This window comes from Gorilla gorilla, chromosome 18 (genome assembly GCF_029281585.2).
Source record: "Gorilla gorilla gorilla isolate KB3781 chromosome 18, NHGRI_mGorGor1-v2.1_pri, whole genome shotgun sequence".
NCBI classification, from domain to species: domain Eukaryota; kingdom Metazoa; phylum Chordata; class Mammalia; order Primates; family Hominidae; genus Gorilla; species Gorilla gorilla.
The window spans coordinates 17,585,568-17,613,378 of NC_073242.2; the positions used below are offsets into that span (position 1 = coordinate 17,585,568).

The window sequence follows — 27,811 nt, forward strand, 5'->3', positions numbered from 1 at the left end:
GTGGGCAAAAGTAAGAGAGGGTGACAATTAAGGAAGCTCCTGCAGAGGCCCAGGTACAAAAGAATGGTGGCTTTGACCAGGATTCTGGCAGTGTGTAAGGAGAATAGAGGATGGAAGGGGCCAGGTGTGATGGCTGACACCTGTAATCCCAGCTACTCGGGAGGCTGAGTCAGGGAGAATTGCTTGAACCCGGGAGGCAGAGGTTGCAGTGAGCCAATTTCACGACACTGCACTCTAGCCTGGGCGACAGAGACTCCATCTCAAAAAATATAAAGAAGGTGAAGGGAGGCAAGTAATCAAAGATTGACTTCTAAATTTTTTTGACTGCTGCTTTCTGGAAACACTCTCTTCCTTTGACTCCCATGACAGCAAATTCTCCTGCTTCACCCACCTCACAGAACACACACTGGCAGTGCTTTGTCTATTGTCACGATAACACTGTGAAACAAACAACTCCCAAATCAGTGTTTTGAAACAATATGCATTTATGTAATGCTCAAGTTCGCAGATCAGCTGGACAGTTTTCCTAGTATGGGCAGGCCTTGCTCCCCTATCTGCAGCCAACTGCAAGTCGGGAGGTAGCTCTGTGGTCCTTAGCTGGGAATAGTTGCCTGAGCCTAGGATGGCTTCAGCTGGGACAACTGGGGTAGCTCTGCTGTTTCAAATGTCTCCTTCTCCAGCAAGCTAGCCCAGGCATGCTCTCATGGTGACCTCAAAAGAGCAAGAAAGCAAACAGAAATGTGCAAGGCATCTTGAGGCCCTGGCTCAGAACTGACATGACAGCCCTTCTACCACCTTCTGTTGTCGAAAGAAGATTCCAGAGGTAGAAAAATAGGTTCTGCCTCCCAGGTACAAGGAAACTTGCAGAGTCACATGGAAGAAAGCATAAGATACAGGAGATGGGAGATTTGGGACATTAATGCAGGTGACCACTGGCTCTTTCATGACTATCTTTGCTGTCCAATACGGTAGCCACAAGTGGCTACTTCAGTGTAAATTAACTAAAACTAAATACAATTTAAAATTCAGTTCCTCAGTCACATTGGCCATATTTCAAGGGCTGAGCAGTCACACTTTGCTAGTGGGTTGGGAGATGGCTGCCCCAAAGTCTCAGAAATCATCACTAAAGAACTTACTCATGCAACCAAACACCACCTGTTCCCCAAAATCCTATGGAAATAAAAAGCTTTTGGCCCGGTGCAGTGGCTGACACCTGTAATCCCAGCACTTTGGGAGGCCGAGGCGGGCGGATCACTTGAGGTCAGGAGTTTGAGACCAGCCTGGCCAACAAGGTGAAACCCTGTCTCTACTGAAAATACAAAAATTAGCCAGGCATGGTGGCTGATGCCTGCAATCCCAGCTACTCAGGAGGCTGAGTCAGGAGAATCGCTTGAACCCAGGAGGCGGAGGTTGCAGTGAGCCAAGATCACACCACTGCACTCCAGCCTGGGCAACAGAGTGAGACTCTGCCTCAAAAATAAATAAATAAAATATTTCTGTCATCGCAGGAGGTTTTATGTGATAGCCCTGCCTAGATGTTGCTGCAGTGGTAGAATGACAGCACAGTCGCTGGACTTTCCACTCCCAAAGTCCAGATTTAAAACAGGTTTGCATGAACGGTGAATGCCCAACAAACCATCTGAAGACTGTTCAAGTTGTTTGTTTTTTTTTTTTGTTTTTGTTTTTTCTATGCTCCCTGGAAGGCATCCCAGTAACAAGGCAATGATTTCAGGAGATGTGTGAACACAGGAAGGCAGCTTCCCTAACTGCTATAATTGGACATAAAGACTTAAAACTCCAGATCAGGACCAGAGGGAAGGCTGCGTTTAGCTGAGCAGGGACAATGATTTGTGAAATGCTATTATGAAGGACCCACAAGCGCCTTATAAAGCTGTGCAATTTACACATTGCAGAAGCGGCAGCTTTTTATCTGACAAGTAGGAAATATACCAAACTGGGCTCCTCCGAGGTACTCCTTTTTTGCCGTCTGCTTCCCCCTTTTCTCCGGACGTCTCTGCTTCGCTTCCCTGCCCCTTTCAGCCAGCAAGTTTTTGTGGATCAAAGACATGCATTTTAAAACAACAAACCACTTTTGCATGTATGTGCATGTGTGTTTATCTCAGATTGGCAATCATGGTTAAAGATGATAACCAGTGTAAGTGGTAAGGACTGTGAGAGAATAAATCAGTACTTCTGAAACAGTTAAGCTGCAGACACGAAGAGCCTCAGAGATTTAAACAGAGAGAGAGAGAGACAAATGAAAGGTTTTGCTCAAAGATGTTGAATGCAGCATTGTTTAGAGAAGCAAAAAATTAGAGTTATCATCCAATGCTAGGGAACTTGCTTTATCAAATCTGGTATTAACTATGATGAAACACACCGAGCATCAACACATACAAAACCGTGTCTTCAGAGACTTTTCAAAGATGTGATAATCCTCAGGAAATACTATACAATGAAGACAGAATAATAGCTAGGATAGATAGATGCCAACTATGTAGTATTTATGCAAATAGATGCATAGGAAATAAGGCCGAAGGGAAATCCATCAATATGAGTGTTCACACACCATTTTCTCTGCCCGGTACCAAGCACCAGAGGACTCAATATCTGGGAATTGACATTATGTATGGGAAGAGGCATGGAAAGTAGTCATTTTACTTTCTTTGTTGTACTTTCCTACAGTCAGCATGTTTTTCACTTATAATCAGCAAAAGAAAAAAGTATTCATAGTCATTGAGATCATAGATACAGAGGACGCAAGGAAAATAGTAGGCATTGTGCACAATGGGGACTGCTTTAGGAACAAAACTAGCTTGGTGGGTGGGGAGCCTCACTGTGATCCTACACACCTTGGGCCCTAATGCATGAGCGCCTGTGTTTTCAGATACTACCCAATGGGCCACCCAGCATCTGTGCACCTCTACTTCCTTGCCGACCGCTTCCAGGGCTTTCTGATCAAGCATCATGCTACCAATCTGGCTGTGAGCAAACTAGAGACTCTGGAGACGTGGGTGATGCCGAAAAAGGTCTTCAAGATCGCAAGCCCACCCAGTGACTTTGGGAGGCTTCAGTTTTCCGAGGTAAGAGGCCAGGTCTTGTCACATTTCATTGTATTTTGCATTTCCCTCGGCCAGATTCTACTCCACTATCTGACACTTCTAGTTGGAGATGGGGGAGGAAGAGGACTTGGAGATCCCTAAAGATAAGCTAACCCTGTGCCTGGAGAAGGTTCTCCGGCCCCAGTCACTGGCACCAGCATCTTAAACAGGGGAGGATCAAACCAACTGGAACACAGATGTGTTTTTTAGGGTAGAATTTCTGCTCCTCTGAATTTTTCCAGTGATGACTCCTAAACCAATGTCAGTAATATTAGTCCCATTTTACCAAATGGAGAACTGAGGCTTATAGAGATCCAAAGATTTTCTGGATTGCTAGGAAGTGGGAGAGCTCAAAATTCAACCTAGGTCTCTTTGGCCACAAATCCTATGCTTAGTTGTGGTTTTGTCTCCACAGTTTTTAGCACACCTGGATTCGCTCAAGGCAAGTACCAGATCAATCATTGAATATATGACTAGATGAGTAGATGAATGATGGATTGAAGGAAGGATGGATGGACAGATGGGTCACATAGCTAGCTTTGTTTTTGATCATTCTGATCTAAATCCAAATGATACACCTTCAGAGAAACCTTCCCCAGCACCCACTTAAGCTGCTGCAATAGCTACATTCTCCACCCAACCCTTCCCTATTTTAATACTTTTTCTTAGCATTTACTATCTAAAATTATCTTGTTGCTTTATCTGGTCACTCATTGATTGTTCACAAGAGAGCTGGAACTGTGTCTCCCTCTTCACTGCAGTATCCCCAGCACACAGAGAGTACGTAGTCTTTGTAGATGCTGAGTAAGACTTTTGAATGAATGAATGAGTGTACTTGGGTCGTGGTGCAGGAAGGAAGGGGAAGCATGATCAAGCCTGGCGTGTGTTATTCACACAAAACTGCAGCACCTGGTTTCTGCCTTCCTCACATCCCTAAGTGCTAAGGATGTGATTTGTCACAATGGTTCTGACTGCTGGGTTAGGGACCAAGAGTCTGATTGTAGACTATGGTACATCTTGAGGGGCTAAGAGTATGTTGGGGAGAGGGGGAGTCCCACCCTCTTATATTTTCCTTGACAGTCCTTCTCTAGCTTCTGTGGCCCTGCCTAACGAATGTATGTAACCCCGTGACAAACAGGCACCAGTGAGAGTTTCTTGTTAAGCCACTGTTTTCAATTAAGACTCCCAGTGGATTTGCTGGATATGAGCAGCCAAGGGAGCCCATTCCATAAATTACCGGTATCAGGGGGCAATTAGATACTGCCCCAGTTGGATTCTGTGCTAGGGGCCTGAGCAGCCAATTGACAACAGTAATGTCCCATTAAAGAGATGAATGCCTGGTGTCTGGGCTCTCCCTGTTTATCAGCCTGCTGTTGGGTGACTGGGTACTTCTGGCAGTGACAAATGATGTTGGCCACTCCATGGCTAGTGCTTTGGGGGGGGTGGTCCTCACTACACAGGTCTGGTACCCTTGGAGTGAGAACCATCAAAATCACTGGCAAAAATAACAGCATGTGATGCAGAGACCCCTAACTTGTATTTTGAATTTTTTCTAAAGTCTTAATTTTAGTGGCAAATGAACAGAAAGGCAAGGAAGAACTACAGGACCACTCTGTGGGCTATTTAGGATCTCCTTGGTGTTAGCACTATCCCAGGGCCTTGTATAGTGCCTGGCTCACAGCAGGTGGCTGAACAGCTCAGATACATTTCTCCAATCTATGGGAATCTCATGCTGTTGACTTGGAAATAAAAGATGCTCATTCTTTCTGCATGTAGTCACCAAGTGCCTACAGTGTGCCAGGTTCAGGAGGGATTGTGGTGAACCAAACAAACCAGGCCCCTGTGGTCATGGAATTGCATTCCAATGAGACAGCCAGGCAATGAGTGAGCAAATAGATAAACAAAAACAAACAGCTCAGCTAATGACAGGTATTCTAGAGAAAACTTCATTCATGTGATTGCTGGGGACTCAGGACATTGATGGGGACAACCTTCGATAGAATGATTGATTCATCTAGGAAGGCTTTTCTAAGGAGATCACTGCAGAGCTAAAGCCTGTAAAAGAGCCAGTCCTCGGGAGATCTGGAGCATTCCGAGCAGAGAGAAGAGCATATACAAAGGCCCTTAGGCACTGGGAATGAGCTAGGAGTACTCGAGTTGCAGTGAGACCAAGGTACTGGGTGCAGCAAGTGAGAAGGAAACTGGTAGGAAAGAGGCCTCAGGGAGTAGTCTTGCAGGCCCTGGAAAGATGTTCAGGTTGTATTTTAAATGCAATGGAAAGATAGAGGGAAAATGGCAGATAGGAGGCAAGACAAACTTGCAGCTTCCACTCGGATGGACAGAGCAGCTTATGGAGCCCCACATCATGAACTTTTGCTCCAAGAACTACTGCAGAAACATGCCAGGAAAGCCAGGAGAATCCATAGAGCCTTTGAAGGAGGTGGATTGCCTCTGCAGGCACTGTGGGACAGCCAAGGAATTGTGAATCGGCTTGCTTTAACATCCCCAAAAGATCACACTAGCTCACCAGCAATGGATTCAAATCAAGAAGAAATCTCTGAATTACCAGAAAAACAATTAAGAAGTTCGACTATTAAGCCAATTAAGGAGGCACCAGAGAAAGGTGAAGTCCAACTTAAAAAAAATGATATAGGATACGAATGGAAAAATCTCCAGTGAAATATAGCCTAAATAGAACACCATCACAACTTCTGAAAATGAAGGACACACTTACAAAATTGCAAAATGCACTGGAAAGTCTCAGCAATCGAATCAAACAAGTAAAAGAAAGAACTTCAGAACTTGAAGACAAGGCTTTCAAATTAACTCACTCCAACAAACACAAAAAAGAATTTTTAAAAAAATGAACAAAGCCTTCAAGAAATTTGGGAGTATGTTAAACAACCAAACTTAAGAATAATTGGTGTTCCTGAAGAAGAAGAGAAATCTAAAAGTTTGAATAATGGAATAATTGAGGAAAACTTCCCCAGCCTTGCTAGAGATCTAGACATCTAAATACAAGAAGTTCCTAAATACAAGAAGTTCAAAGAACACCTGGGAAATTCATTGCAAAAAGATCATGCCTAGGCACATAGTCATCAAGTTATCTAAAGTCAAGACAAAGGAAATAACCTTAAGAGGCAAAAGCATCAGGTAACCTATAAAGGAAAACCCATCAGATTAACAGCAGATTTCTCACAGCAGAAACACTGCAAGCCAGAAGGGTCCTGTCTTTAGCCTCCTTAAACAAAACAATTACCAGCCACGCATCATGTATCCAGTGAAACTAAGCTTCATAAATGAAAGACACAGTTTTTTCAGAAAAATGCTAAGATAATTCACCACTACTAAGCCAGCACTACAAGAACTGCTAAAAGGAGCTGTAAATCTTGAAACAAATCCTCAAAATAAACCAAAATAGAATCTCTTTAAAGCATAAATCTCACAGGTCCTGCAAAACAACACAATGAAACAAACCAAGGTAATCAGGCAACAAATAGCATGATGAATAGAATAGTACCTCACATCTCAATACTAATGTTGAATGTAAATGGCCTAAAAGCTTCACTTAAAAGATACAGAACGGATAAGAATTCACCAACCAAGTGTCTGCTGTCTTCAAGAGACTTGCCTGGCACCTAAGGACTCACATGAACTTAAAGGTGAAAAAAGATACTCCATGCAAATGGACACCAAAAGTGAGCAGGAGTAGCTATTCTTACCAGACAAAACAAAACATTAAAGCAACAGCAATTAAAAAAGACTAAGAGGGACATTATATAATGATAAAAGGACTAGTCCAACAGGAAAACACCACAATCTAAATATACATGCACTAACACTGGGGCTCCCAAAACAATACTACTAGACCTAAGAAATGAGATGGACAGCAACACAGTAATATTGGCACAGTTCATCAAGACAGAAAGTCAATAAAGAAACAATGGACTTATGCTGTACCCTACAACAAATGGACTTAACAGGTACTTACAGAACATTTTACCCAACGACTGCAGAATATACATGCTATTCATCAGCACATGGAACATTCTCCAAGATAGACCATATGATAGGCCACAAAACAAGTCTCAACAATTTTAAGAAAATCAAAATTACAGCACATACTCTCTCAGACCACAGTGGAATAAAATTGGAAATTAACTCCAAAAGGAACCCCCAAAATCATGCAAATACATGGAAACTAAATAACTTGCTCCTGAATTCAACACTTCTGGGATTCAGCAAAGCCAGTGTTAAGTGCAAAGTTCATAGCATTAAATGCCCACATCAAAAAGTCTGAAAGAGCCCAAAAAGACAATCTAAGGTCACACCTTAATGAGCTAGAGAAACAAGAACAAACCCAAACCCACTAAGGAGAGGTGAAAGACCTCTACAAGGAAAACTGCAAAAACACTGCTGCAAGAAGTCATAGATGTCACAAGCAAATGTCATGCTCATGGATGGGTAGAATCAATATTGTGACCATGACCATACTGCCAAAAGCAATCTACAAATTCAATGCAATTCCCATGAAAATACCACCATCATTCTTCACAGAACTAGAAAAAGCAATCCTAAAATTCATGTGGAACTAAAAAAGAGCATGCATAGCCAAAGCAAGACTAAGCAAAAAGAACAAATCTGGAGGCATTGCATTACCCAACCTTAAAGTATACTATAAGGCCATAGTCACCAGAACAGCATGGTACTGGTATAAAAACAGGCATATAGAACAATGGAACAGAATAGAGAACCCAGAAATAAAGCCAAATACTTACTGATCTTCAAAAAGGCACACAAAAACAAAGTGGGAAAAGAACACCCTATTCAACAAATGGTGCAGAAATAATTGGCAAGCCACGTGTAGAAGAATGAAACTGAATCCTCATCTCTCACCTTACACAATAATCAACTGAGGATGGATCAAAGACTTAAATCTAAGACATGAAACCACACAAATTCTAGAAGATAAAATTGGAAAACCCCTTCTAGACACTGGCTTAGGCAAAGACTTAATGACCAAGAACCCAAAAGCAAATGCAACAAAAACAAAGATAAATAGATAGGACTTAATTTTAAAAGTTTCTGCAAGGCAAAAGAAATAATCAGCAGAGTAAACAGACAACCCAGAGAGTGGGAGAAAATCTTTGCAATCTATAGATCCAACAAAGGACTAATATCTAGAATCTACAAGGAACTCAAATCAGCAAGAAAAAGCAATCCCATCAAAAAGTGGGCTAAGGCCATGAATAGACCGTTCTCAAAAGAAGATATACGAATGGCCAACGAACATATGAAAAAATGCTCAACATCACTAACAATCAGGAAAATGCAAATCAAAACCACAATGCAATACCACCTTACTCCTGCAAGAATGGCCATAACCAAAAAATAATAGATGTTGGCATGGATGTGGTGAAAAGGGAACGCTTTTATGCTGTTGGTGGGACTGTAAACTAGGACAACCACTATGGAAAACAATGTGGAAATTCCTTAAAGAACTACAAGTAGTTCTACCATTTGATCCAGCAATTCCACTATGGGCTATCTACCAGAGAAAAGTAAGTCATTATACAAAAAAGATTCTTGCACATGCATGTTTATAGCAGCACAATTGCAAAAAATATGGAAGCAGCCCAAATGCCCATCAATGAGTGAATAAATTGTGTGTGTGTGTGCGGAATACTACTCAGCCATAAAAAGGAACGAAATAATGGTATTTGCAGCAAGCTGGATGGAATTGGAGACCATTATTCTAAGTGAAGTAATGCAGGAATGGAAAAGCAAACATTGTATGTTCTCACTCATAAGTGGGAGCTAAGCTATGAGGAAACAAAGGCTTAAGAATGATACAGTGAGTTTGGGGACTCATGGGCAAGGGTTGGGAGATATAGGGGATAAAAGACTATACATGGGGTGCAGTGTATACTGTTCAGGTGATGGGTGCACCAAAATCTCAGAAGTCACCACTAAAGAACTTATTCATGTAAGCAAATACCACCTGTTCCCCAAAAACCTATTGAAATATATACATATACATACACATTATAAACTCAAAAAATAAATAAATAAACGCAATGGAAAGCCATTGGTTGGTTGGAAGCCAGGGAGCAGTATGTTAAGCTTGAATTTGAATATGTATTAGAGATGTACCTCAGTGGTGCCTCTATCCAGGAAAGACTTATGAGTAGAGGTGATGCCTGAGCCAAAATCTAGATTACAAGTTTGAGGTGACCTGGAGGACGCGGGGAAAGGTAGACCGGTCCAGAGAACAGGCGGATCATGGCCAGAAGATCAAGAGGAAACACAGAGCCCTTCAGGATGAGGTGCTGGGAGGAGTAACCCAGGGTGGCCTGGAGCAAGGAGCGAGTGGAAGGGAGGGAGAGGGATAGAGATGACAGAAGTGAAGCCGGAGCCAGACCAGAAAGGTCTCCAGGACAGGTGAGCAACTGGACTTAGAAACCAAGAGTTGCTGAAAGGGGTTGTGAGCAGGAAAATAGAAATCGGGTTTCTTTAGAAAAACCTCCAAGACCTTGAAGCTTGAACTGAATCCTGTTGATCATTCATTTATTCCTTCAATAAATAGTATCCTTTTAATTCCAACTGTGTTCCGGGCACTATGCTAGGCACCGGTGGGTCCCAGAAGGTGCTGGTCCCTGCTGATCCACAGGGTAGTGAAAAATACCAAGATTTCTTAAGTCTGGGAGGGACGGCAGCCCCCACAGGAACATCAGAGCGGTAACTACCTCTGTTACTCTCAGGATGCTTTCTTAGTCCTAATCTTTAGTCTCTGGCCTGATGAAAACTGAAAGCAAGACACATGCCAGTGAGTGTACACAGATGGCAGCCACCCCTGGTAGGCAGTAGGGATTTGGTTTATGTGTGTTGGGTGAATGAATGACTGAGAGAGTGAATGAATTCATGAATGGAAGGCAATATGTAGCACAGTGGATGAGAATGCAGCCTCTGGGGTTGGACTTCATGGGTTCCCATGCTGGCTCTGCCCCCTCTGACCATAGCGAGTTATCTCACTTCTCTGAGACTCAGTTTCCACATCTGTAAAGATAATGACAAGGGTCTCCCCTTTATGGATTTGGGAGTATCAAATGAATGGACATGTCTGCCTGGCACACTGTAATCCCTCAGCAAATATTAGCAGTGAAGCTCTGTAAGCTGGGTAAAGAATGGACTAACATAGTACCTCTTGCAAGAACAATGAGAAGCTAGATCAGCTCCTATTTCCCCTGCACATAGGAAATCTCAGAATGTAGGTATGTGTATCCACACCCGACCTTCATGCACACACACATTAGAGATGCTAATTACAGGAAGACAGCAGAGGCAGTGCAAGCCTCATACTGTACCCGTTATTTGCCCCAACATGCCCACATGCTGTGTCCTCAAAACCACTAAATTAATCCACCTGGGGGAGATCTTTTTTACAAATTAGATGACCCCTAATTTAATTTGATTTGAAATAGCAACAAAGGTCCTTGTCAGGAATCTCCCTAGTTCATTCAGTTTTTGGTCAAGCCATTCACCCATTCATTCAACAGACATTACTCGAGCACCTGCTGTGTACTAAGCATGGTAGTAGGCACCAAGAAAGAGCAGAGAACCAGCCAGGTAAAACCCCTGTTCACACAGAGCTTATATTACAGCTGGAGGAGATAAAGAATAAATACATCAACAGACAACTCTGAGATAGTGCTTATCACCACTGGTAGGAAGAAAATAAAGCAGTAGGGAATGACACAGATTGACTGAAGGTCCGTTTGAAATTTGGGGTGGGGGGTGGTCAGGTAAAGACTCTGTGAGGCAGCTTTAGACATAAGGGGCTGGCTGTGCAAGAAAGGAGTATTCCACACAGGGCAGATGGTGCAGGAAAGCTGAGCTGGGAATGAGCCTGCCTTGATTGAGGTGGCTAAAACAAGGCATCCTGGAGAAAGATGGGGAGGGGGTCATGGAGATGGAGGGTGGGGTGAGCTCAGACTCTGAGTGCACTAAGAAGCCTGGGGGCAGCAGTAACAGGACATTTTACAAGGCCTTTCTGACTACAGGATATAGAAGAAATTGCAGGTGGCACAGGTGGAAGGAGGGAAGCCCAGAGAGGATTGCTGTGGGTCACAGCCGCACCCACCCCCAGTTGGCTGGCAGGAAGGAAGGATCGCAGGATGACTCTCATGCTTACGGTCCAGATCTAGGTGCCTTGGGAAAGCCAAAGCTGTCTCTTCCTAGGAAACCTATTTGAACCCCCGTAGATGACAGGCAATGCTGAGGGTCTCTAGCTTATGATAGGGCAGCTGTAAAAACATGACCTCTATTCTTGTTCAGAACCGTTGCACCAAGTGGAGGTGTGTCATTTAGAAAACCAAGGATGGAATTGGAAACCCGCTGTACCTGTTGAGTGGCAGGGTGTATGTTTCTGTGGAATGGCCTGCAAGCAAGGCATTCATTCATTCATTCATTCATTCGTTCATTCATTCACTCATTCAGCTCATGTGTGGTTTTCTTTTCAAAGCACATGCCATACACCAGGCACAGGAGGCCCGGTGGTTTAATAAAAGGACCACAGGCCTTGTGATCCTTCAGACTGAGTCTAGATCCCAGATCTTCTGCTTACAAGCTGTGCAACCTTGAGCAGGTGACTTAGTTGGAGCCTCAGTTTCTTCATCTGTAAAATGGGTATATGAAAGCTAACAAAGGGGATCCTAGACCTTTCTGAGACCTAGCCCCCTAGTTCAGGCCCAGTGACTTCAGAATTTACTCCCCTGTTTCAGGTCGGCACTGACTGGGATGCCAAGGAGAGGCTATTCCGCAACTTTGGGGGTCTCCTGGGGCCCATGGATGAGCCGGTGGGTATGCAGAAGTGGGGGAAGGGACCCAACGTGACCGTGACCGTCATTTGGGTGGATCCCGTCAACGTCATCGCAGCCACCTACGACATCCTCATTGAGTCCACTGCCGAATTCACACACTACAAGCCCCCTTTGAACTTGCCCCTGAGGCCTGGGGTCTGGACAGTGAAAATTCTCCACCACTGGGTGCCAGTTGCAGAGACCAAATTCCTCGTTGCGCCTCTGACCTTCTCCAACAGGCAGCCCATCAAACCGGGTGAGTACTCCCAGTGTCTATGTGGGAGAAATACTCCTTCCCCGGGGACCTTGAGGGTCTTTGGTGTTGGTAGGCAGCACTGCTCAGACGTAGGGTAAGCAGCGGCCTCGCAGAACAGCACTCCTTGCTCTCAATACTTTTCTCTGCGTTTCCCTAGAGAAGCATCTAATGTCCTACCTGCACACAGAGATGATGTCGTCTGTCTAGGTATTAGGTAGCTACTTGTTAGACACTCCCCCACTCAACTTCCAGAAGGCCTAGATCATATTGAAGACAAGATGGGAAATAAACCCAGGCAGGTATTAAGGATCAGCAAATCTTGTTTACTATTTAAAAAAAATCAAAACAGGAAATTCTGTTCATCAAAAATATGATACACTAGGTGGAAAAGATGAACCACATAATAGTAGAAGATATTTGCTACATTTTTTTAAAGTATTCATCTTCAGAATTTATAAAGAAATGCTATTAATCAGAAGTTGGCCAATCCAGCCCACTACCTGTTTTTGTAAATAAAGTTTTATTGGAACACAGTCACCATGTTCATTCATTTACATGTTGCCTGCTTCTGCTTTAGAGCTACAGTGGCAGAACTGAATAGTTGTGACAGAGACTGCATGGCCCACAAAGCCAAAGATACTATCTGGCTCTTTACAAAAAAAAAAAAAAGACCACCAACCCTGCTATAAAACAGAGGAAAAAAATGGAGGAGAGAACATGAATGGCCCCTCACACACAGAAAAACATGTTCAGCCTCATTAAAAATGGGAGAAATGAAAATTGAAAGCAAAGAGAGTTTCCACTTCACACCCATCATATTGGGAAATGCGTGACAGTTAGATAAGAACCTGTGTTACTAAGGCTGAGAGCAATAGGCATTCATGCGGTGCTAGGGGGAGGGTGAAGTGCTAAGACGAGTTTAGAAAATGGTTTAGTATCTCCTAGTAAAGCTGAACATACACACACCCTACCACAGACGTCTCACCCCAAGGTATAGGCCCTAGAGACGTGCAGAAATGCTCACATGAGAATTATTCTTAATAACACAAAACCAGAAACAGTCTGATTGCCTGACACTGGAAAGGAGAAACAATTGGCTGGCTGTTCATACAATGGAGTACTATGCAGCCGTGAATAGCAGTAAAGCATGGGCATGTGGTGGCTTGGATGAGTCCCTAAAACATAGTGTTGAGGGGGAAATATCACAGATAAATCATAATTATGATGTACTTATGTCAAGTTCAAAAACAGGCAAAGTCAACAATATCTTATTTCAGGAGTCGTATGTCAAAGGCAGCTGTTAGGAAATGAAACATGAAATTAACATGAAATTCGGGTCAGGGTTTCCATCCCCGTGGAGAACAGGGACTGGGATGTCAGTTCCTAACCTGCCTGACTCTTTTCTTTGTCCATTGAAAGGGTTTACTTTTATACTTCTATTTCCCCCCCCCTTTTCACCTCCTTTTATTAAGGGGAAAGTCTTTCTCCCTGCTCAAATCCTACCTCTAGAGAAACCACTGCCAACAGTCTGGTGTGAATCCTTTTAGAAGTTTTTCCATACTTTTAAAGCATAAACATAACACACATCATAAATCACAAAACCTTTGCTATTTTTTAAAAATGAAATAATACATTGTGTACTGTAAGATTGCTTTTTTTTTTTTTAAACTTTCTAAGTCAGTATATATAAAGCTACCAGCTACATGATATTCCACTGGGTTAAGGAACCACAATCTATCTGTTCCCCTACTGGTGGACACATAAGTTTCTGTTGTTGATGATGATGATGATGATGTTACTGATAATACTGCAAGGAAAAGTCTTTTTTTTATATATATATAAATATATATATATATAAATATATATATAAATATATATATATATAAATATATATATAAATATATATATATAAATATATATATAAATATATATATATAAATATATATATAAATATATATATATAAATATATATATATAAATATATATATAAATATATATATATAAATATATATATATAAATATATATATAAATATATATATATATAAATATATATATGTAAATATATATATAAATATATATATGTAAATATATATATAAATAAATATATATATAAATATATATTAAAAAAAATATATATATATATATATAACAGAGGTTGGCTGGGTGCCATGGCTTACATCTGTAATCCCAGCACTTTGGGAGGCCAAGGCAGGCGGATCACTTGACACCAGGAGTGTGAGACCAGCCTGACCAGCCTGGCCAACATGGTGAAACCCCATCCACTAAAAATACAAAAATTAGCCGAGTGTGGTGGCCGGTGCCTATAGTCCCAGCTACTTGGGAGGCTGAGGCACGAGAATCGCTTGAACCTGTGAGGCGGAGGTTGCAGTGAGCCGAAATGCCACTGCACTCCACTTGGGTGACAGAGCGAGGTTCTGTCTCAAAAAAAAAAAAAAAGAATTTAGGTCAGGCTCTTTTGCCTAGGCTGGAGTGCAGTCATGCAATCATAGCTCACTGCAGCCTCGAGCTCCTGGGCTCAAGTAATTCTCTCACCTCAGCCTCCTAAGTAGCTGAGACTACCACGAGTGTGCCACCATGCCCGGCTTTTTTTTTTTTTTTTTTACTATTTTTGTAGTTGTGTGGTCTCACTATGTTGTCCTGGCTGGTCTCAAACTCCTGGCTCTAAACTAACCCTCCCACCTTGGCCACCCAAAGAGCTGGGATTACAGGCATGAGCCACCCACCACACCCAGCCCCAACAAGGAAGAGTCTTAAACATAAAATTGTATGTGCCCAGCTGGGTGCGGTGGTCACACCTGTAATCCCAGCATACTGGGAGGCCGAGGCGGGTGGATCACGACGTCAGGAGATCGAGACCATCCTGGCTAACACAGTGAAACCCTGTCTCTACTAAAAATACAAAAAATTAGCCGGGCGTGGTGGTGGGCGCCTGTAGTCCCAGCTACTCGGGAGGCTGAGGCTGGAGAATGGCATGAACCTGGGAGGCGGAGCTTGCAGTGAGCTGAGATCGTGCCACTGCACTCCAGCCTGGGCGACAAAGCGAGACTCTGTCTCAAAAAACAACAACAACAACAAAACAAAACAAAACAAAAAAATTGTATGTGCCCATGCAGTTACATCCATAACACAAACTCCTAGAAACAGGATTTCTGGGTCTCTCTATATTTGGAATTATTCATGTCCATCTAACAGATCACAAACTCAAAAGCCAGAAATGCATTACAGCCTCTTAGCTTTGAAGGGTTCTGGATTGGGTGCGTTTTAGCCAATGATGCAAGGGGATGGGGACACAGCGTGGGGAGGAGGTGCCTTGAGTCCTAGCAAAGGGAGTTGTTTGGGAAAAACTCTCAAACCACTTTTCCTCTGCTCTCACACTGCCATAATCAACACAGAAGACTTCTGTGACCACAAAATACGTGAGGAAATTTTCCCCGTCAGCAAGCAAGCAATATCAGTTCTGCAGCAGACACCAGCTGGGTGTCCCCCAATTCAGTTCCAACACTCTCCACCCCAGAGGTAGCATCGGACACCACAGAAAGAGGTCTCAGTGCCATAAGACCACCCCCTTCTGCCCGCTAATCACAAGTCTGGGCCTCTGGAACTTCTGACCAAATGGTTTCAAACTGGGGTTCCCACAACCCCTCTTTGGGCTCAATTACTCTGCTAGAGCAGCTCACAGAACTCAGGGAAACACTTATGTTTATTGGTTTGTTATGAAAGATATTTTAAAGGATGCAGATAAACAGCCAGATGAAGCTATACAGAGGGCAAGGTCCAGAGGAGTCCTGAGTGCAGGAGCTTCTGTCCCCATGGCACTGGGGTGCCCACCCTCCCAACAGGTGGATGAATCTGTCCCCATGGCATTGGGGTGCACCACCCTCCCGGCAGGTGGATGAGTCTGTCCACATGGCATAGGGATGCCCACCCTCCTAGCAGGTGGATGAATCTGTCCCCATGGCATTGGGGTGCACCACCCTTCTGGCAGGTGGATGAGTCTGTCCCCATGGCATTGGGGTGCCCACTGTCCCGGCAGGTGGATGAGTTCTTCCTCACCTTCCTGTGAAGATGCTACCATGTATTCAGCTCTCCAGAAGCTCCTTGAACCCTGTCCTTTGGGCCTTTTATGAAGACTTCATTGGTTACCCATGACTGAAGCATGACAACTGTGTCAAAATGTGATTGAACAAAAAGGGTCTGACCTAACTCAGCAAGGCCTGTCTGTTCAGATTCTCCTTGGCCTCTCTGTGCAGTAATTCCTTCCTCCAGGGAGTGCGTCAGGGCCCTCTCTGGAATGAGAGTCCTATCACCCACAATCTGATTAGACTCCGGCATTAGGCAGGAGAAGGGGGACAGGAGGAGGCCAGAGAGAGAGAGAGAGAGATTCTATTTGCTGAGTCCTAAAGTGCCCAACATTGTAACAAAAGACTGTAAGAAGGATTACAGGAGTTCTGAGCCAAGAACTGTGGACAAAAACCACTATCATGGCCAGGTGCAGTGGCTCACGCCTGTAATCCCAGCACTTTGGGAGGCTGAGGTGGACGGATTACTCAAGGTCAGGAGTTCAAGACCAGCCTGGCCAATGTGGTGAAACCCTGTCTCTCCTAAAAGTACAAAAAATTAGCCAGGCATGGTGGCGGGTGCCTGAAATCCCAGCTACTCAGGAGGCTGAGGCATGAGAATCGCTTGAACCTGGGAGGTGGAGGTTGCAGTGAGCCAAGATCACGCCACTGCACTCCAGCCTGGGTGACAGAGCGAGACTCTATCTCCAAAACAATAAATAAATAGGCCAGACACGGTGGCTCACGCCTGTAATCCCAGCACTTTGGGAGGCCGAGGTGGGCGTATCACCTGAGGTCGGGAGTTCAAGACCAGCCTGACCAACATGGAGAAACCCCGTCTCTATTAAAAATAAATACAAAATTGGCCGGTTGTGGTGACATGTGCCTGTGATCCCAGCTACTCGGGGGACTGAGGCAGGAGAATTGCTTGAACCCAGGAGGTGGAGGTTGCAGTGAGCTGAGATCATGCCATAGCACTCCAGCCTGGCAACAAGAGCAAGACTCCATCTCAAAAAAAAAAATCAATCAATCCTCTATCATAGGAGTCTCAAAGGGAACGCTCAGCTTCTGCTGTCTTTGTGCAGAGCAAGCAGAAAGATAGAGCCCTCATGTTTTCTTGAGCTGGAAGCCTGCTCCTTCTTCCCCTATGAACCAGGCAAAAGACAGCCCCTCCAGAGCCGACCAGGCCCAATCCCACCCCCTTAGAGGTCTTAGGTTCCTTCTTGATCAAGTTCACATCTTTAGCATCTCTAATGATGTCCAGTGCCAGACATGGAGGAGAGGGGAGTAAATGGCTGTGTCTTCGCTGCTTCAGGTACACCTGTTGGACAGAATGAAGCAGTGCTCCTGAACACACCCCCCGCCAGTGGAGTAGCCTGGGGGCCATTCATGGGGTCCTGATTTTTCCAGTGTTTTCTTCTAGGGTTTCTAAGGAAGACAGGACTCTCCCTACACATGCCCAGGATGACCCAGGAGTCATTTTACCCCCACCGAGAGCAGCCCTCCTGTCCTTGGTAATTGTATTTGTTAGCGATGTTCCAATGAATGACAGTGAACACGAAGGTGGGAGCAATGCAATTTGTAAAGTGATTCATCAAGAGTAATTTTCTACTGATGCGTCCCTGGTAATCGCAAGAAATCCGATGAGGTGGAATTGAGGAAAATTTAATTATAGAGACGAGCATCGCAAGCTAATATTGTAATAGCGTTTCCCACATTAACCTCATTTCTCATAAGGGTTTTTTGCATCAACCACAATATTTGGCTCCCAGCGTTCGCGTGTTTGTTAGCTGCTCTTTCCCCTTTGAATGTCCTGCCTTTTGTCAGTTTCGGTATCTCCTCATTCTCCACTTTCTCACTCTGCAGAATAGAGGCGCTAAGGGGGCTCTGATAGAGAAATTAGGGCCCGCACCAAAGATAGCAGGCTCTGTTCTCCTGGCAGGTGGGGCTGAAGCTGCCCACCCTACCCTGTATTAGAGAAAGATGGGTTAGGACCAGACTTCCAAACACTGTGGCTCCTAACTACCGTGGGAGAAAGCAGCTTTGCTAAACCCCTTGCAAGACAGAGTACGTGCTCAATGACTGCTCACCTCCTTCCTCCCACTTGTGCCCATCCAAACCACAGAACCCAACCCTTTTGCTTCCTGGGGCATTGGGAATTGAAGGAATGACGATCTTGTCTGTGTTAGTCAAGGCAAATTATGAATTCATCTACTATTCTCACTGCTTTTAGAAGGGTAAGCATATGGTCTCTCTTACTTCTTCTTGCCTACTCTGGACACTTGTTAATTATCCAGGCTGTCCTGGGTGCCTTTGGTGGTGGCAGCTGCTGTCAGGCAAACAGGAAGCACTGTCTTCTGAACATTGCATTATCTTGGAAGGTTTCTTGTAATCCTAGCTATCTTAGCTCTTGCAAAGCCTGATTTGGTAAAGCGCAACTCACCAGACTCATTGGCCAGCCTTTTAAAAAATATATATGTGCTTCTACTGAGCAATAAAACAAGCAATGAATGTGAACGTCTTCAAAATATTAGAAATAGCATCTATTAGAAATAATAGAAGTGTTTAGCTTCTTTCCTTCACCCCAAATTGCTATACTTCCTGATTCCCCATCGTGCAGCCCTGGGAGGTAGTAGTAGTCACTCTTATGTACATGTTACTGTTTAACCCATTTATGCCTGAGGTTGCAATTTTTTTAATTTTTTTTTTGAGATGAAGTCCCACTGTATCGAACAGGCTGGAGTGCAATGGTGTGATCTCGGCTCAATGAAACCTCCACCTCCCAGGTTCAAATGATTCTCCTGCCTCACCCTCCCGAGTACCTGGGATTACAGGCATCAGCCACCATGCCCGGCTTATTTTTGTATTTTTAGTAGAGACAGGGTTTCACCATGTTGCCCAGGCTGGTCTCGAACTCCTGACCTCAGGTGATCCACCTGCCTCAGCCTCACAAAGTGCTGGGATTACAGGTGTGAGCCATCGTGCCTGGCCCAATTGTTTGAATTTTTGCATGAGTGAAAAATCAGACCTTGGTGATGACCTTGAGCAGTAGAGTATCAGGGTGAGTGATAAGCACTGCCTTTGGAGTCAGTCAGTCCTGGATTTAACCCCAGATCTGTCTCTAACTCCAGCTGCCTCTGTTTCCCCATCTGTAAAGTAGGGATGATAAAACCAGCCCCCTACTTTTTAGGTGTGTGAGGATTATGGACTAATACCAACAGTAATAATCCTAGCTGTATTTGTCTGTTCTCATGCTGCTAATAATGACCTGAGGCTGGGTAATTTATAAAAGTAAGAAGTTTAATGGGCTCACAGTTTCACATGGTCAGGGAGGCCTCACCATCATGATGGAAGGCAAAGGAGAAGCAAAGGCACATCTTACATGGTGGCAGGCAAAAGCGCCTGTGCAAGGGCACTCCCCTTTAAAAAACCATCAGATCTCATGAGACTTATTCACTATCACAAGAACAGCATGGCAAAAACTCACCATGATTCAATTACTTCCCACCAGGTCCCTCCCACAACACGTGGGGATTCTGGGAGCTACAATTCAAGGTGAGATTTGGGTGGGGACACGGCCAAACCGTATCACTAGCTAAGCTTTTCCCAGCACTTAGTATATGCCAGGTGTCATTTGTAAATACTTTATATGAGTCAGCACATTTAAGCCTCACAAAGTGAGAAGGAAGGCATTAGTACTTTACCCATTTTATTGATGAAGAAACTGAGGTACAAGGCATGGAGGTCAGAAGTCACACACCTGGTATGTTGGATGTGGGGATGCAAAACCAGACAGCATGACTGCAGTACCTGGGCTCTTGTATGAAGTGCTTCACAAAGTGACTGGCACATAGGAGGGGCCCAGCAAGGCAGCACTGTTATGAGAGCTAGTTTGACCTCCCACCCCACCTCACCCGGGTCCAAGCTTCATGCTTCCAGAGTGATTGTTCTGTGGTCAGTTCATGCACCCTTAGGCTTCTAGGAAGCAGAAATCCAACTTATGCAGAGTACAAGGTGGACGCTCAGCAGCTGAGATCTGGACTTCCCAAACAGACCTGGGTACAGGTCACTGTCACTCTCCAACCCAGGAGTCAGCAAAATTTTTCTGTAAAGGGCTAGATATATTTTCAGCTTGTTGGGTAAAATACAGTCTGTCTCAAATACTCAGCTCTGGTAGCACAAAAGCAGCCACAGACAATATGCAAATAAATGGGCACAGCCATGTTCCAATAAAACTTTATTTACAAACACAGGTGGTGGGCCACATTTGGCCCAAGGACTGCAGTTTGCCAACCCTCTTGTCTCAATACCCTGTTTTTTTGCCTTCATGACACTTATCACTGCCTGAAATAACCTTATTTATCTACTTATTTCTTTGTTGTTGTTCTCCCTCCGCTGGATCTTAACCTTACTATCTGGTTTGCTCCACCACCTAGAATAGATCCTGGTACCTAATAGGTACTTAATATGTCTTTATCAAATGAGACAGTGCCTTGCAGATCATGGGTGTTTAGTAAATATGTGTTGACTGAATGCCTGGCACAATGTAGGTGCTTAAAAATATATATTGGCTGAATCAGTGTCTGCACTATCAAAGATGCTCTATAAACATGTGTTCAATGAATAAAGGCATGCACCATGCCCTGTACAAAGTGGGCTCTGTCCTTACGGGCTCAGTTTTCTCAGCTGTGAAATGGAACTGCTAAAAGAACTTCCTCATGAGATTGTCATGTGAATTAAATGAGGCGATGCATGGCGCCCAGTGCAGCACCAGGCACAGGGTAAGTATGAATAGGCATCCTATTGGTGGCTCTTCTAATCCTGAAATTGTTCCCTTTGGCTTTCAGAGGAGGCATTGAAGCTGCACAATGGGCCCCTCCGCAATGCCTACATGGAGCAGAGCTTCCAGAGCCTGAACCCCGTCCTCAGCCTGCCCATCAGCCCCGCCCAGGTGGAACAGGCACGGAGGAACGCAGCCTCCACGGGCACAGGGCTGGAGGGATGGCTGGACTTGTTGGTGGGTGGGATGTGGACTGCCATGGACATCTGTGCCACGGGCCCCACAGCCTGCCCGGTCATGCAGACCTGCAGCCAGACGGCCTGGAGCTCCTTCAGCCCTGACCCCAAGTCGGAGCTGGGGGCAGTCAAACCTGATGGCCGGCTCAGGTAGCACTGGGCACGAGGAGTGGGCCACAGCAGGATCTCAACGGGAAAGCAGCCAGAGGGGTTGTGGGGCCTGAACCCCGGCCTCCCACCCTGGGGGAGGCCCTCTGTGAATGGGTCTCTCCTGGCCATAGAATGATGGAAAGGGAAGGTCAGCAGGTCAAAGCAGGATCAGCCAACAACCTGCCTTTGGCAAGCTGCGGGTGGGATGGCTCAGTCCCTGCACTGTGACGGTCTCACCTCTTCTGGTTGATCCTCAAGTCCTACAGGTTCCTTGTCTTCCCCTTCCAGTGACCCACCCCTGACCCCAGACGTGTGATTTTCAGACTTTTATTTCGATCAGCAGAACTTCGTTTACGGAGCACAGTCATAAGTGGAGGTTCAGGGTGCAGACGAAATCGAAGCTGCTCTGGTTGAAGCTGACAAGTGTGAGGTTCCCTCCCCAAGCTCAGCCCTCCGGGCGGTCCCCTTGCCCAGGGTATCTCCTACGGTACCTCTTCAGAACCCAAGGGCTCTGCAAATGCCAGTTTGACAAGCACTGCCCAGACCAACCATGGGTTCAAACTCCAGCCCCGCCCTTTGGTTCATTTTTCTGCTCCTCTTGGCTGGGGGACTCTGGTGCCAGCCTTGAAAGTCATGGTCGTGGGCCCTTTCCCATGGAGGCTGCAGCCTTAGGAGAGCTCTGAGCCTCTCAGCAGCCCTCCTTGGGTTGAACTATTCTCCTTAGTAACTAGGTAAGTGGGAAAGCCTTTTGATGTGGCATGGCCAAGCTCCAGCCACAAGTGCAACTGCCACCTGTCCAGGGGTCTGGGCCTCCTTCCCTCAAGGCTGCCACACAAAGTAGCAGAAATAGGATGATGTTTGTGAGCACCAGACTCAAGACCATGACCTTCTTTGATCCTTGAAAATGGGAACTTTGACAGCCATGACCATGAAACTCACAAGGCAACGCGGTGAAACTCACAAAGCAATGCTTGGAGCAAAACTCCTGAGCTAGACAGCACAGCAGCACCCATCCCCTGCCAGAGCCCTTCCGTTCTGAGGTCAGACACACAAAACCTTTGTCAATTGCACACCGGTGCTGTTGGGAGTGACCAAACCACATGAACCAGACTTTTCCCGTCCAGGAAATAGCATTTCAGATTTGGTTTTTAATTTCATGCCATTCGGCCACAGGCTCAATGGGACATGCAACATAAAAGTGGGAAGGTTATTTAAACAACAAAAAACAGTATGATTTAAGTGTTTGAGTTACCAGAAACCCAAAAGGTTTCCTTGCCACGAGCCCCCTGGAGTGTCATCCCTGTTCACCAGGAGAGCTGTTCGCAGGAGGCCTCCCTCGCTCCTGTAATCCCAACCCCCCTGAATGATGGGATTCCCTTGGAAAAAGGTCTCACCCCTGGTAGCCATCTGCCCTTCCCATGGAGAGCCAGTCCTGACACTTCTCTCCAGCGTGGGTTTGAAGGGGCTGCCCTTTGCTTTGTGTGACTTGTCCTAATCCTAGCCAGATGTGTTGCCCCATCCCAAGCCTTGCAAGGCAGGATGTCCTGTTGGCAATGGAGGACGTAGAGAAGGGACACTTTAGATATTTATTATTTATATGTTTCAGTCGATGACTAATTAGTAGGTGCTGTTTTTGCAGCTTGTCAATTATGTTACCTTACTAACTGAAGCTGCCTTTATTCACAAAAGACCCCTTTTCCCATCTTTTCCCACCCCCTGGTGTCTCTCTCTCTCTCTCGGTTTCTCTTTCTCTGCGTCTACCCCCCCCCCCCATCCTCCTCATCCTCAGAGTAAAGCAGGGGCATTGAACACCATGCAAAGAAAGCTCCAACCCGCATCTTCCACTGGCTTTGAGTGGGGTGCCTTGGGGACCGTTGGAGCCTCGTTTTTTACTTATGCAGAGTGTCAGCCTCACTCTCCCTCGGATTCCAAGATTATTGGAATTCCTGAGCCTCCCATCCTCCCCTACTCACCCCCTGTCACAGGCACAAGGAGGTGACAGGCAGAAAACGTGGAGGGTGGATGGGGAATGTGCTAGCTGCAGAGAGTTTGGGCCATCCCTGCTTGCTCCGTGGTTGCCTTCCCATGACCCATCTAATTATGGGCATCCATGCGACCTTAACAGAGGGAAACAGGCTCCTTTGAGAGAGATCCATCTTAGGAAGAGGGTCGTCAGATCCAGGCAGCAGAGTCCAGGAGATAGCCATTCTTAACAGCGATTCTAGGGATCTCAGGGTACTTTTCTCAGAAAGCCCCTATGATCTCTTTTACAGACTCTATGGTGGCCACGCGCTGGGTGCCACATCCTCTTTCTGCCCCCGGCCTCTGCCTCTGGCCAGGGTTTCCCTGGGGCTGCCGAAGCCACTTCGGGAGCTTCCCTTTCACCCTCCTTGCTGGGCCACCAGTGCTTTGTGTTTGCAGCGTTATTTGCAGTGGCTTTGGGGACTCAGCAGTGGCAAGTCCCGTGCATAATGTGAACCTGCAGACTTCAAGATGGGGCCCCTCCTGCACCCACTAACATGTCTGCCTTTTTTTGTTTTTATCCTGGAACAAGTGGAGAAATGGCAGAGCTGGCTGACTCTGGGGACCCTTCCCTTTTTCCCATGGCTTCATTTCTTCCTCACCACAACTAATTCGGGGAGCTGAGAAGTCACACAGGGTATTCCTCTCCCTTCTCTGATGTTATTAATAGACCAGAGAATAAGGTTGCAGATATTACATTTGTTGTGTTTTTGTGGTTTTTGTTTTTTTTTTAAGGAAAATCCCAAACAAAGCCCAGCATGATTTGAGAAAAGAGGATGTTTTCCCAGGGAAAATAATTTTTTTTAACCTGCCTGAGAATGATTTATTTATTTGTTGGAGGCCGTTGGTCAGACAGCCTGGAGCTTGGGCTGTGGAAGATTTCAAAAGCATAGGGCTGTGGTCTCTGGAAACCTATTACAGCCTGCAACTGTGAGCTGAGCCAGTGACGAGGTCCCTGGAAACTCAGGAAGGCTGAAAGGTGGGCCTTGGGGTATTGGTTTGTGGAGAAGGAAGCATTCTTTAGGCTGCGGCACTCCGTATAGTTTCCCACCCACCGAGTGACATTCAGGCAGAAATTGAGCTCAGGAGACAGCCAGCCTTCCCACATCCCACTTCACTTCCCGGTCCACGCGTAAAGCAGTGTGTCTCCAAGGAGGCAGTGAGCAATTCCCAAGGTCCCCGTGTTGTGAGAAGCACACTGCTTTCTCCCTTTGCAGGGGGAAAAAAGGCTTTCCTGGTGAGATCATGAGTCCTTCTGGCTTCATTTCTCACTGTGGGTTTAACTTCTAAAATGCAAATGGAGTTTAGAGAGGATGAGCAGAACCACAGGACCCGCCCCCATCTCTCACTCACTGCAATTGCTTCTACTCTGGGCACAAGTTGGGTGTCTGAAGACCATGTTTCCCTCTGGTTCTCTAGTTTGCAGATAACACAGAAGACACTGGCTAGAACCTTAAGCTTTCTGCCAAAAAGATGCAGAGAGCAGGGCAGTAGCTACCGGCAGTGGGGTGTGAATAAAGAGTCCTTTCACAACCAAGTTCACTGAGGATTTGGAGCACCAGCTTCCCAGCAGTATCGAGGGGTGGAGAGGTGTACATTCAGGTGGAGGGGTACATCTAGGGGTGGAGAGGTGTACATTCTAGAAACAGCTGTTAACACATTCCACTTTAAAGACAGCAAGCTAGACCTGCAGGATCAAAGCCACACACTGTGGTAGGGGTTACAAATGTTTATGGGGCCCAGGATACTAGCATAGATGGCGTGAAATGGTTGGTGTGAGGCAAAAGGGCATGGTGGGGGCAAGGATGGGGACTGTGGTCTTACTGGCATGCACGTGACCTACCCAGAATGAGCAGCTGCTACTCAGCCCCAACCTGTCATTGTTTGTAAAAATGTAAGCACAGTGTAGTGGAATCTTCCAATTTGGAAGGGAAGCCGGAAATCCAGATTTAATGGAAAAAATCTGATTTTTCAACGTCGGGTTTTTTTTTTTGTTTTTTTGTTTTTTTTAACAGATAGTGGGCAAAGAAAAATTCCACTGTTCCACGTGTACACTGCCAGCAACCTCTGCTCTCTGGAGAGGTGGTTTAAAGTGAGATTATGCATTGCCCTGGTAGAAGAGGAAAAAAGCCAGCATCAGGTCAGGGCAAAAATAACAGCCCATGTTGAACTCTGAATGGGGATCTCTTGCTAAGTCATTTCACTCCTCAAGAGACCATTCCACAGAGGGGGGATGGATCATTCAGCTCTCCTGGTCCCAAGATTGTGCTGAAGGGAAGAAAGAACAGAATCTGGAGATCTGGACTGCTGCCCCTTAGATATGCAGAGGTCCACATCTGCCTGGGGCTACAGCTTGTGGGACTCCATCAAACCAGGCCGAAATGGCAAAGACAGTCTAGGAGGAGGAGGAGGAGGTAGGGTGTGAAACAGCCAGGCTCTCTCCAAATCCCAAGTGTTAACACAGCCATCTTGTCCCATCCCTGGAAGCCTCTTTGGAAACCACATAGAGCTGTGCTGGCTCACGGGATGTCCTGTTTGCTTCTGCCTCAGTTACCTTACTTTGCCCATGGGTCTACCACAGGCGCTACCTCATTGTGTCTGCTGAGAAGTTTACCTGGGAGGGGGGAACAAAGTTGTCCAAATCTGCTTGAGCTGAATGTATGATCTATGCAAATTCTCTTTCTCCTCTCTCTCTTCCTCTCTGGCTCTCTTAGAAGTTTTTTTGTTTTGTTTTGTTTTGTGTTTACCTTGCAAACAAGATACTGTATAGGACCCTCTTAAGATGGAGGAGGGCTTTCTTGCGCCACCTGTGTCTACCCCTCACGTTGTCTTTGGCTCTGGTCTTGCCAGGCTTATGCAGGGAGAAAGTGGCCTCTCTTCCCTCTCCACTTGGCTGGGAATATTCCAACTGCCTCTGCCTACAGATACCACCAGAAAGCAGGTTCTGCACCTTGTCATCCCCCTCCCTAACGTCATCTACTCCATCCCTCATGTTCCTCCAACTTGCTTCTCCCATCCCTCCTTCAAAACAAAACAAAACAAAAAAAAGCCTTAGGTTTCTCCTTTTTGAAATGTGGCCTTAACATTATTTTTGGGAAGCTGACCATCCATCCTTTCCCTCCCATCTCCACCAACATCAGAGAAGACAGCATCGTGAAGCTTCTGTGGCAGCCTCCTAAGGAAGGGGCTGCCAATCTGTAGTTTTCAGATGCTATAGAAATTGCTTACAAATGTCTTCTTTAAGAAAAATGTTATATTTTTCCTGTGGGCAAAATGAAGGCTTGGGTGCTCATCTAAAGCTCAGCCAACTCCTGAAGCACCCTCTCAGAGCATATTGCTGCTGTAATGGGCTGGCTTAATTATCGGCAGAGTGCTTGAAAAGGCTTTGCAAACCTCCCCTGCCCCCAAGACTGGGTGACTTTATATGTACTTCATTCAAGGGTAAATCAGGAGACGTTCTCCATTTATCTCTTCGTCCTTCCTGCCTGGAAAGTGATAGCACTAAATATTCCCAGCAGATGGGTAGTGTTCTCAAAGGGATCACCCTTTCCCTACTTTCAGACTCTATTCTTTACCCTTCCATTGCTCCAGTGCTGATGGAGGCCAAAGACAACCCCAGGGTTTTCATAGGAAATTCACTGGAATTGTGCGCAATTGTCTTTGTAGTCCTTTCGCCTTTTTTTTTTTTTTAAATATTATGTTGTCAATAGCATTTGTTTGGGTATTTGTTTTAGAGGCCTCACTCTAAGTTATTACCGTCCCCTTCATTGTTTTCAAAGACATGTGGTGATATAGTTTTTAAAAATAACTATTTTGTTATAGATCATAATATGCATAAAACTGTACAGAAATATTTTGTAATGTGTTGATTTTAAAAAGAATCTGTAAATAAAGTTTTAAAAAAGAATTCAAATGGCACACGCTGAAATATGTAGATATTTTGCTATTTATTTAAAGGAGTATTTTAAGAGATATTGAACTATCTGAAATTGACCAGTAATCAAAGTTCCAATCATCTGAATGCTTTTCCTTGAGGTAGAATGTGATTCTCAGAAATGACTGCATTACCTGCCGTTTCTTGCACCTTTTCTGTCTTTTTATTTTGCAGAACAACAACAACAACAACGAAATTGTGCCTTAGCTGTATTTTTTTGTCTAGGGGAGTTTGTTTCTGTCTGACAAAGCAACATTTTTTGCAGAAAACAGTGGATATATTAAATACTGTATCATACCAAAAACACTGCAGGTGTATATAGATGCTTTCTGTCATACTGTGTTTTCAGATGCAGAATTTTAAAATTAAAAAAATACTGCCTTTATGGAACAGT

The 27,811-nt window shown here is 45.1% G+C and overlaps 1 protein-coding gene across 2 annotated transcripts in view; it reads left to right on the forward strand.

Moving 5' to 3' along the window:
• Positions 1–27,807, forward strand: part of XYLT1 (xylosyltransferase 1) — a 367,921-nt gene extending 340,114 nt beyond the window's left edge. For both annotated transcript variants that reach the window (XM_031007129.3, XM_055365348.2), the window contains 3 exons: positions 2,888–3,083; positions 11,882–12,215; positions 21,143–27,807. In XM_031007129.3, the coding sequence (XP_030862989.2) occupies positions 2,888–3,083; positions 11,882–12,215; positions 21,143–21,465 (853 nt within the window). In that variant the 3' untranslated portion in view covers positions 21,466–27,807. The remainder of the gene's footprint in view (positions 1–2,887; positions 3,084–11,881; positions 12,216–21,142) is intronic.
• Positions 27,808–27,811: the final 4 nt, after the last annotated feature.